Source organism: Girardinichthys multiradiatus, chromosome 7, assembly GCF_021462225.1.
Source record: "Girardinichthys multiradiatus isolate DD_20200921_A chromosome 7, DD_fGirMul_XY1, whole genome shotgun sequence".
NCBI classification, from domain to species: domain Eukaryota; kingdom Metazoa; phylum Chordata; class Actinopteri; order Cyprinodontiformes; family Goodeidae; genus Girardinichthys; species Girardinichthys multiradiatus.
In genome coordinates this window covers 9,433,096-9,444,723 of record NC_061800.1, presented here as the reverse complement: position 1 = coordinate 9,444,723, position 11,628 = coordinate 9,433,096, and the positions used below count along the sequence as shown (strand labels likewise).

The 11,628-nt window shown below is 38.4% G+C and overlaps 1 protein-coding gene across 1 annotated transcript; it reads right to left on the bottom strand.

Moving 5' to 3' along the window:
* Positions 1–10,110: 10,110 nt before the first annotated feature.
* Positions 10,111–11,201, bottom strand: LOC124870777 (trace amine-associated receptor 13c-like). Its single transcript, XM_047369572.1, has 2 exons — positions 11,032–11,201; positions 10,111–10,927 (listed from the first exon to the last, which is right to left on the bottom strand). Exons 1-2 carry the CDS (start codon positions 11,199–11,201, stop codon positions 10,111–10,113), a joined length of 987 nt encoding a protein of 328 aa, XP_047225528.1.
* Positions 11,202–11,628: the final 427 nt, after the last annotated feature.

Here is an 11,628-nt window from a genome sequence, read left to right as displayed (position 1 = left end):
GAGCTGGCATCTGCGTTGTTTCTCCTAAGCTGAGCGTATCAGAAACACCACATTTGTACCTTGGAATGCTGAGATAAAGGGAGGTTTTTCCTTTTGCCTGGCCAGAACAGAGAGGGCACAGTCTCTGACAACGTCTGATGTAGCTGTAAACTCCTTCTCCCTTGCAAGGCTAACTTATTGAAGCTGATTGAGTGATGATCATCAGTATATTACTTTGTTAAATACCATGTTTTTCACAACAGTATGTAGGGTTGCCACATTTTAGGCAGTAGCATAAAGCATAAACAGGGCCTATTGCTGTTCCTGTTGGGGTGACAGCAATGATGTGCCAAATAATGCACCAGCAGTGGTGTAACATAACTGAATTCATGATCTTAAGAATGTACTATATTCACACCTAAATATTTAAGTGTTTAATCACTGATAAAAATGAAGATAAGAAATAATTTATAGTTACAAATTCTGCATGAAATACACAAATTTCAATTCAATTCAAAAATACTTTATTACTCCCAAAGCTCATTGTGTAGGTTTCTTTAAAGAGCCATTGTAAGATGCTGATGGCTGTGGGCAGAAAGGACCTCCTGTAGTGCTCTGTCTTACAGCACATCTGAAGAAGCCTCTGACTGAAGACACTCTGTTGTTGTAGTACAGTCTCATGGAGAGGACATAATGTTCTTCATTTTATGAAGAATCCTTCTTTGCACAATGATCTCAAGAGGTTCCAGAGGAGTCCCCAGAACAGAGCCAGCTTTCTTTATCAGCTTGTTGAGATTTTTTAAGTCCCTGGCTCCGATGCTGCTTCCCCAGCAGATGATGGCAGACAAGATCACAATCTCCACAACAGACTTATAGAAGATTTGCAGCATCTTGCTGCAAATACCGAAGGACCTAAGCTTCCTCAATAAGTTCAGTCTGCTCTGTCCCTTCTTGTAGATGACTTCACAGTTGCATCTCCAATCCAGTCTGTTGTCCAGGTGAACACCAAGGTATTTATACTCCTCCACCACCTCCACCTCTTCTCCTTGTTTCTCTTAAAATCTACAATCGTCTCCTTTGTTTTAGTCACATTAAAGATGAGATGATTGTTTCCACACCATGCCACAATGCGATCCACCACCTTCCTGTACTCATCTTCTTGTCCATCTCTGTTCCACCCCACGACTGCAGAATCATCAGAGTATTTCTGCAGGTGACAGGAGTCAGTCATTTACTGGAAGTCTGAGGTGTACAGCGTGAGTGGAGTACAGTCCCCTGTGGTGCTCCTGTGCTGCTGACTACCTGGTTAGACACACAATCCTTCAGTCTCACAAACTGTGGTCTTTCAGGTAGTCTTCGATCCAGGAGATTGTTGAAGCCTCCACCTGAGTCTTCTGGAGTTTGTGACAAAGCAAATCAGGTTGGCATAGTAGTGGTAGTATTGCTGGCTTTGTCCAGATGACAGTGGGTTTATTTGAATCAGGTGTATGATGGCATCATCAATTCCAACTCCACAGCGATAAGCAAACTGAAGGGGGTCCTGATTGTTTATTGTTTTCTTACTCAGGTGGGCCAACAGGAGTCTCTCTAGGACCTTCATGATATGGGATGTCAGGGAAACAGGTCTATAGTCATTGAGGACTGATGGGTGAGTTTTCTTTGGTACCGGGAACAAGACAGGAGGTCTTCCACAACACTGGAACCTTCTTCTGGGCCAGGCTAAGATTGAACAGGTGCTGCAGAATGCCAAAGAGCTGCTCTGCACAGCCCTTCAGGACTCTAGGGCTGACACTATCTGGACCTGCAGCGTTATTCCGAATCAGTCTCTCCAATTGCATCTTCACCTGACTTCTTGAGACACACAGGTGGAAGAGGGAGGCAAAGGGAGCATCGGCATCTTCTGATTTGGTTGAAGGCAAACATATAGAAGCAGAAGGGCCCATGGCTGATGTGGAAGAAAAGACATTTGAGGTGTTACTTGACAGCTGTGTATCCTGTGGGTCAAAGGAGGGTGGAATTTCTGTTTGGTTGTGAGCAGGAGAGGAGGATGCTGAGCTTGTTTCTGAACTGAACCTATTGAAGAATGTGTTTAGTTCACTGGTTCTCTCCAGACTTTTATCGGTCCGATCGTCCTTCTGCTTGAAGTCTGTGATCTTCTTCATCCCTGACCACACATCTCTGATATTGTTTTGCTGGAGCTTGCTCTCCAGCTTCTTCTTGTACACCTCATTGCTGTCTCTTATCTTGACTTTAAGTTGCTTCTGTATACTCCTCAACGATTCTCTGTCTCCCTCTCTGTAGGCTCTTTTTTCTTGTTAAGCAGGTCCTTCGGGTCAGTGAGGATCCAGGGTTTGTTACTGTGGAAGCATCTCATGGTTCTGGTAGGGATGATGTTATCCACACAGAAGTTTATATAGTCGGTTACCCACTCAGTCATGGCAATGATGTCCTCTCTATGTGGCTGGCACAATGCATCCCAATCTGTAGCCTCAAAGCAAATTTGAAGGGCTTCATCAGCTTCCTGTGACCATTTTCTCACAGTCCTCCTTATTACAGGTTGTCTCTGAACAAGGTCTTATATTTCGAGCAGAGTATAATAAGATTGTGATCTGATTTGCCTAGAGGAGGTCTTGCTGTAGAGATGTATGAGTCCTTGACATTTGCACAAAACAAATCCAACGTTTTGTTTTCTCTGGTAGAGCAGCTGACAAACTGTTGAAACGTTGGAAGTGTAGCAGAGAGTGAAGCATGGTTAAAATCACCAGATATTGCCACAAATGCATTTGGATGTTGTGTCTGTAGCTTAGCAACAAGTTAAAAAGATCACAAATGTCTAACTACCTGCATTGGCTAGCAGAACCTTTCATTCGTGGAGTGAAATTGGATGTCTGTGGCAGCACAGTACCAGGACTGTCAGATGCATTGTTCCGATCTGGAACATTAACTGTGAAACAACTGGAGGACCATCCGGACCAACATCAGCGCAGTGAGCTTTCTACTGGGGATCCGATCTCCAAGGCTGGTACAGAGATTCCTGGGATTGGTGAAGGAGAGAGTCACAGCAAAAGAGAGGTGCCTCTTGCAAATGTACGCTGAAGGAAAACATCTACCTGACTTGTCAGAGCCATTCCCCGAGGTTCAGCTGGACCCTGAATTTGCAGAGGAAAGAAGTCCCCTTTTATGCAGAAAAAACTCCAAGAGGATTTTATGCAAGGCGGGCCCAAAGGTTGTATACAAAAGTTGTGTGAAAGTAATGAATAAAAGAACCTTGGAAAAAAGGGCCATCAGTGCATAGATGGACAAGCTTGGAGGACAAAAACCCCAGTGGCGAAGTGTTTACAAGCCTTCAATATAAAAACAGACTGGTGATCTTCAGTGGAGGATTCTTCATGGTGCAATTGCAACAAACTCGTTTTTATCAGTCATACGTTTTGGGGTTTTAAATGAATGTCCTTTTTGCAGTTTGCCTGAGAGTGTTTTTTATGTTTTTATGGATTGTAAGCGATTGACAACCTTTTTTAACTTATTGATGAGTGTTTTTAGCTTTTTTGGTGTTGTTTTTACAAATTTTATATTAATAGAATTCACTATAAAAAAACTAACAAGTTAAGGTCCCAGATTTTACATTTTTAAGTTGCAGAACCAAAAATGGCCATTTAATTATCTCATGGGGACAGACTGCAGGATGGACCTCAACTGGATGCCTAGCTCTGTGGAGGTGCATTGTAAAACCCAGACTACGGCTAGAATTCTGTTTTCATGTAGCCAATGGGACTTTAGAAGAGTTTGTGCAATTTTGTGGTTTTTCTATTTGTTTTTGTATTTTTAATTGTGTTTTGTTAATTTAATTACTTGTGTAAATAAATGATTTGTTAAAAATCAAAAATATTCTTCTTCAACTGGTACATTGCCTACTCCTTCCTCCTCTTCCTCCTCTCCCTGTTCTGTGGCTAATCGCGTTCCATTGCTTCGTCATTCTCCTATGTCCTCAGTGTCGCGATCATTGTGGTCGCAGTTGTCAACATCGCAGTCCCCAACCACCGTAGTCTTCCCCACAAAGCTTTTGATGTTTTAGGGGTTTAACTCAAACAAATACAACATGTGAAACGTCCCAAAAATAAGTCTAATTCAAATTGCACTTCATAGGATGATTCCTTGTTCTTTATAATAATCCAGTGTTACATGTGAATTTAATTATTTTATTTTGGTTTTCTTATTTTAATCCCTCCTAAAAAAGTTTGTCTGTGTGAGCCTTAATTTTCAAACTACATGGGTAAAACACAGTATGAAAGTTTATCATTAGTGTAATTTTTGCAAGTGTTTTGGGCATGCAGTTAATTTTTAGATTAAAAAATATTCAAGATGATATTAATCATGTTTTGCAGTTTTACAATAATAATAACCAAACATTTGTGTGAAAGAAGTATATCTGTCCACTCCAATGCGTATGGAGAATATAAATATGAATATTATTTCTGTAAAGGTACATAAAAAATATATTTAAGTAAACCTTAGCTTAATCGGTAGTTATTTATGAACGCTCATAAGAACTATTGAGATATTATATTTGATAAGGTTATAAACCATTGAATGTCTCACCTCATCTTCTTCTTCTGTTCTTGGATTTCTCTTTATTCAACCTGAACAGTGCTCTTTGGATACCCCGTTACAGCACCATCCAGTGACCTTAAGGGATAGCACAAACTCAAGACTCAAGTTCGAATCTTTCTGACTCAATCTTCACCCTCGCAGACAGATATAGATACTTGCAAAATATTGCAAAGGTTTAAAGTCCGTTTATGAAATCCCCATAAATACTACATGACTGGTTAACAGATGACTAGACCAACACTCAACAAAAAAAGTGATAAAAACAGTGATACGTTTTTTTTAACAGTGATAAAAAATTATGAAAAGGGTTTATGCTGAGTTGAAACAAATTAGGTTGACTGCATTCACAAACTTCTTAGGCAAACTTTGCGCACACACACACACACAGGATTAGGTACATTTTGGTACAATCATGTTTTTGGTTAAGGTCTCCTGTATAGGAAGATGTGTATGGGACTTTGTGTAAAAACACAACTTTTCATTTTTATCTTTAGAGAGCAAATGTTTCATCAAAGGTTGTAGTGTTCATAATCAACGGATTGGCGTGATGTTTGACTGTCAGTGGCATGCAACTACAAGGCAGTGTTTCATTACCTGGAAACTACAGGTGCTGACAACAACATCCAACATGCTATGCCTTCTCTATGTAATGATCAATCAATCAATGCCCATCAAAATGTCTTCAGGAGCACTTGGGACAGACACAGCATATCCTGTGCCGGAAACCGTTCCCCTGACCAGCTGTGGATCGCTGGGCAGTTGACAAGTGAAGTGGAACCAACTCAATCAGTATGATCAATTCATGGTGTTTTTTGACTTTTTTTTTTTACATTCAATTCAATTCAAAATTACTTTATTGATCACAATGGGAAATTGAATGGGGTTGTAAATCATATTCAATATTCTTAAAAGAGTTTTTGTAGAGACTGATGGGTGTGGGCAGGAAGAATCTCCTTTAGCGGTCTGTGTAACAGTGAATCTGAAAAAGTCTGACTGAAGACACTGTTGCTGTATGACAGTGTGATTAAGAGAGTGCTCAGGGTTGTCAATAATTCATTTGATTTTTGTAAAAAAATCTTTGTACCATCATCTCTAGTGGTTTCACAGTAGTCCCCTGAACAGAACCAGCATTCTTTATCAGGCTGTTAACTTTTTTGAACCCCCTGGCTCTTATGCTGCTACCCTAACAAGTGGTGGCTGAAGAGATTACACTCTCAACAACAGATGTGTTAAATGTGCTCATTTGTTGTAATTCGGATATATTTTTTACACACATAGGTCAGTCCCGGCGAATGGGGCATCGACTTTAAGGGGCCTTTACCTGCCTCTGATCCTAGTACTGACAATGTCCCCGAATACCCAGTCTCACTAGTACATCATGTCAACAGAATGTTAATGGCCAGTATAGACCCCTTAGCTGTCAGCTCATGTTTTGGCGCAGACATTTACATGGAAGCACAGAGACTGGCTGAGTTGTAGATGGTCCTTTTAAAGTAATGAAGCATTTTAAAGTTCATATTGAATGTTTGTTCTGTTACTCTTTTAAATTTCACATGGTCCTGTTAAAGTGTGCCTTGCTTTGTCCAGATTTTATTTATTTATTTATTTATTTTTGTTTTCATTTTTGGCCCAACCAGAGACGATTTTGAGGGCCACTCATATTCTGCATGTGCTGAGGAGAAAGCCAGGCTGTCAAACTACCCAAGAGTGATAGTGTGCACATCAAGCTTTGTCTCCCTGCAGTTCACAAAATGTAATGCAGATTTTGAAGTCAAATAGTATAGTAATAGTAATAGTAATATAGTTGTACTATTTGTAGACCTTCTTGCTTAAACACAGAGCTCCTAATTGAAGACTATTGTTGAAAAGTTGAATTTTTTTAAATTATATCTGAATGTCATGTCGTATATGGATGGTGGACTATTTATTTTTTATTTTTTTGGAGATTTGAAATTTTATATTTTGTTACCTTAGCAGTCGGTGGTTTACATAGAACGCAAGCTGTTGAATAAAGAGCCCAGTCCTTTACTGAGCTTTAACGAGCACACTGTGAAAAGCGCAATGAAAGGTTGACCACATGGTATGATGGAATGAGGTTTTCATCACTGTATTTATCTGTGATTAGTTGAAGGAAAATATTTACATTCATAACCTTCAGGAAAAGGAAGAGGTCATGCTCAGTGCAATTAAAAATACTTTACTGGTCCCTAAATTGAAATCTTAAAAACAATTGGGATGGAAAAGTTTATCAAATAGATCTGTACTTGTTCTTGGTATGGTATAAGAAAAAATATAATTTCTGACAAAAAAGAAAAAAGGCAATACGCCATCTTTTTGTTAATCCTTATTAAAAAAAAAACTGATTCAAAAACAGTATTACAAGCCAGACTTTACATCAAAAAAGTTCGCTTTGCCATGAAGAACTGAGCAGGATGAAATAACAGTCTATGAAAATAGTATAAGAAAACCAAATCATTGCCATTACAACAGCAATTTCAATTCTTAAATTATTAATGTACTGGTATAAATATTGGGCTGACATGTTGTCACGGAACTGCGCTATCTACCGTTAAAAAAGGAAAAAGGACATGTTAGTCACTGGCCTCTCCAATGCTAACACTGTTAACTTCACACAACTTGGGGGTGAAGTTAACATACAAAAGCTCCTGAATCATCTCTTTTGGTGTTCAATGTGCTCTTTCTTTTAGCTCTCTTCTCAACTGAAAATTACTTATAAGAAAAGGTTTTCTGTAAATGAGGTGTTGTCAAACTCTTAGACCACGAAGGTGACATAGAAGAGAACGTGTTTGAGACAGAGGATAACATTGCGGAGGACCCTGATGAGGCATCCTGCTCTGATGAGAATGAATCCGTGTTGACCCTCCAGTTCTCTCAAAACATTCGGCAAACACTACTTTCCAAAAATGAAAAGTTATTGTGGCTGTCTCCCCACTTCCACAAGAGGGCAGACTTAGTGGTGTTTACGTCATCAAAATGGTCACATGCCCCACCAGATACACTGTCAGCCATGTCCAAGACATAAAATCAACATTTGAGCTGTTCATAACACCAAGGATGTACTAGAGATGACAAATTTCGGAGGGTAGACGGGTGTATGGAGATAGTTGGAAAGAAGTGGGCGAAACATGCTTACAAGCCTACATTGGGTTTTTCTATTGCACAAGTTAAAAGGCAAAGCAACAGCAAGTGTTTGGACTGCTGACACTGGAAGGACAATATTTCCAGCAACCATGTTTCTAAATACACTCCGTGTTTTCTTGGTTGTCACACTTTAATGACAAAGAAATAAGGCGTGAGAAGCTAGCAGCAATTGAGTTTGTTTTTCATGGGGTCAAATTGATCCCAAATATAAAACATGTCACTAATCTTGACAAAATAAATTTCTTTTCATTCCAAAAGTTATATATCACAATGGGTTTAAAGGTCCATTGGATTAGCTAACAAACAAACATCAAGTACCCAACAAATAAATGTGGGGAACAGTTGTAATTTTGCTCATTATGGGAAGTTTTAACAAAGACAAAAGATGTTTGGTCATTTGAAGGTAATAGGAGAGTTTATATAGAAGCAGATTCGGCCCCCTATCTTTTTCCCCAAGAGCTCTGCCCTGAAGTCCATTCCAAACAACTGATCACCTGGTATCAGAAATGCACAGTCTTGTGTTTGCTCACTAAGGCAGGTTGCGGTGAAACAGAGCCGCTGTGCCAGCAACCAGGATCTCAGTAAAGTTGGAATGCCAAGAGAGGACTGTCTGATGTTTAGGATTTCATCTTTAGAGTACGCAACCACAGAATGGTGGCAGAAAGCAGAATATGCACACAAAAGACATGCAAATTACAAGAGAGCAAAGGTCCAAGCCTGGCATCTATGGTGCCACCTTTTTAAATGTGCACACATTCATATTTTAAATGACGAAATCCATAAAACTCTTCTGCAGATGGTATACCAAGGTGTACAACGGGTTGACAGGGAACATTTGACAGCAAATGTCCCAAGGTTTCAGTTCATTAATTAAATCACACGTTCAAGATCAACTCACAAAAAAACTAAACCAAAAAACAACGGTAAACTTCTCATCCGTCCAGGAGGGGAAAATATGAAGAACCATTTAGTCGACTGAATCAATGAAAAATAAATAAAACCTCTGTGGGTTTTCACCTGCACCGGGTGTCAGCGTGGTCTTCGATCGGTATGTGAATCTTCTAACCTTCTTGTATCAGACAGAATTCCAGCTTTCAAGCTCTTCCGGGAATGGCTGTGTGGAGAAAAAGTTTGCCTGCGAGCTTTTGTCTCTTCAGATATGCCCCTTCGATGCGTCCTCCCGTGAGACACACGGGAAATGGCAATGGAAATTTATTTTCCGCGGGTTTTATAATACCCGGTGACGTGAGAGCAGCAATGTCTGTTGAGCTGTGCATGTTCAAGTATGCAACCAAAATGGATAACCCCAACAATACCTTTCTTGGAAAAGAACTTTATTAGCACATCACTGCCTTGTTTAAAAAAAAACATTTAAGACCATGGTTTTACTTGGCTGGCATTTCTGTCTCAACAACAGCAAGACGATTGTGAGAATTTAAAGGCATTAGGATTTTTTCCAGAATCATACCAGAACTGTACTTGTCAGGTTCTTTCTATTGAGACAAAAACAATACATATCAAAAGTCAACTCAACAATTTTATATCAAAGATTTAATACCAGCAAAGTTAATTACCTACAGGGTAATGGGTAACTTTCCAAGAAGCCTTATATTGGATGGACACCAGGATAGGTTTGCTCACACAAAGTAACTTTATATGACCAGAACACAGTTGTGTTAATCACTTCTCTGGCAATACGTGATTTAGCTTGCTTCAGTAGTTTCAATTAAAAAAATAACACACATTTAATTAAATTAGTAATATATTTTATATGTCTTTGCTTATGACAAATCACTAAAACTGCTTCATACTTGTCTTCATAATCTGGATGACTTGCCAGTCCAAACATTACACTCAGGTAGCAGTTCAATATAGAAACAGCAATGAAAATGTAGCGACCAAATGCCATACATGCAAGTCAGAGTGCAAAACTAATAAAGTGGAACAAAAAAACAGTTTTCTTCTTTTAAACATTTAGAACTCAATCAGAAAAAAAAAAAAATGACATGAATGTAAGGTACAAGAGACAGCAATCATAACAGTGTTAAAGTATTTTTGTTTTACATAGTATTTTTCACACTGACATATGCTGCACTTTCTTGCCCCTCTGTTTCTCTTATGTTTTGGTTACTAATAAGAGATAATCTGATTAAAATGTAGTATAAACATTTACACATATTCATTAAGCCATATAATATATGTATAAAAAAACTAGGAATAAATTTATAATTATATTGTTTAACTTTATTGCTTTTGATTAAAGACAATCAAATTATTTTCATTTAGAACTGAATATCCTATTTTACGTCATTTGTGTACATCAAGTTTATTTCAAGAGATCTAAGAGTGATTGTGTCTCTACAGTACATTTGCATCACAGGAGCCAGGCTGCAGTATCTGAAGCGTGACAATGACCTTAATAGCTTTTCTGAACCAGGGGTAGAACAGGGCATATATGACAGGGTTTAGAAAGGAGTTAAAATAACAGAGAAATAAAAAAAATGATGCATATTCAGTGCTGGTCACATTTGTCTCAATAAGGGAGTAAGTATAATATGGGCAGTAACATGTTAGATATACAACAACGAGAACACCCAGAGTCCTGGCTGCTTTTAACTCTGATCTTTTTGTTGCTAAGTTTACTGAACAATGAAGTGTGACAGCTGTAATGTGAGAGCGCATGGAACGAGCCTGAGACACAGCCACCACAAATACTCTCATGTACAGAAGTATGATAATTGAAACTGGAATTGTAAAAGTCAAAATTAGGTCAATAGTTCCAGTCACATTGCTTAATATAAACGTACACTCTCCAAAGCAGGATTTGCCTCTGCCGGGGTGAATAAGCTCATCCTTCAAATAAAAAATGTTGTAAAAACCTACACCAAGCCAACATAGACAAATACAGCACTTCACTCTTCCTAAAGTGATCCTAGTGGCATAATGTAAAGGGTGACAAATAGCCACATAACGGTCAACTGATATGAGAACAATACTTCCAATAGAACCACAGACAATTTGACAGCTGAATAAAAAATAGAGAGAACATATGACATCTCCAAGAAACCAGCATGTTGTGCTTCTTAAGATTTCCCCAGGCATCAACAGGAGACCCACAAGGAAATCTGACACAGCCAATGGAAGGAGGAGGATGTTAGTGGTGGTGTGAAGCTTCCTGGAATAAGACAGAAAAAAATCTAAATATTCTGTGAAAACACATTGATGTCAAAATAACTTCACATTTCTAAACAGTTAAAGTTAAGCTGTTTTAATATTTGCCTGAACTGGGAGATTGAAATGATGATGAGCAGGTTGAGAAATACAGTGGCCAGACAGATGAAGGACAGCACAGTGTTCAATAGCACAGCTTTAGACCAATGAAGTGTTGGCTTCCTGCAGGAGCTGTTAAGTTTTGGAAAACAGAGTTCAGCCCCTTCCTGTGTTGCCATCATCAGACATATGCAGCTCTCTAAGCAGATTTTTCTGTGTTGGCTTGGTTTATATATTTTCTTACTTCCCTTATCTCCTCATCTGGTCTCTACAGATTAATGTTTACACTCGTCCACAGTTTATTAAATGTTGAACTCAGGATTTTTCTATTGCTGGTCAGCATTCTGTATCTTTTTGTATTGTGTATATATCTATATCTATATATATATATATATATATATATATATATATATATATATATATATATATATATATATATATATATATATCTATATATATTATATATATATATATATATATATAATTTTGTTTTACTATCGATATGAATGTTATGTTACATGGTAATGTGTTACTGTGCAATAAGGATAAAACACCATAAATAATGGCAGATTTTCTGTCGAACTAGTTGGAAACTAGCAGATGTTG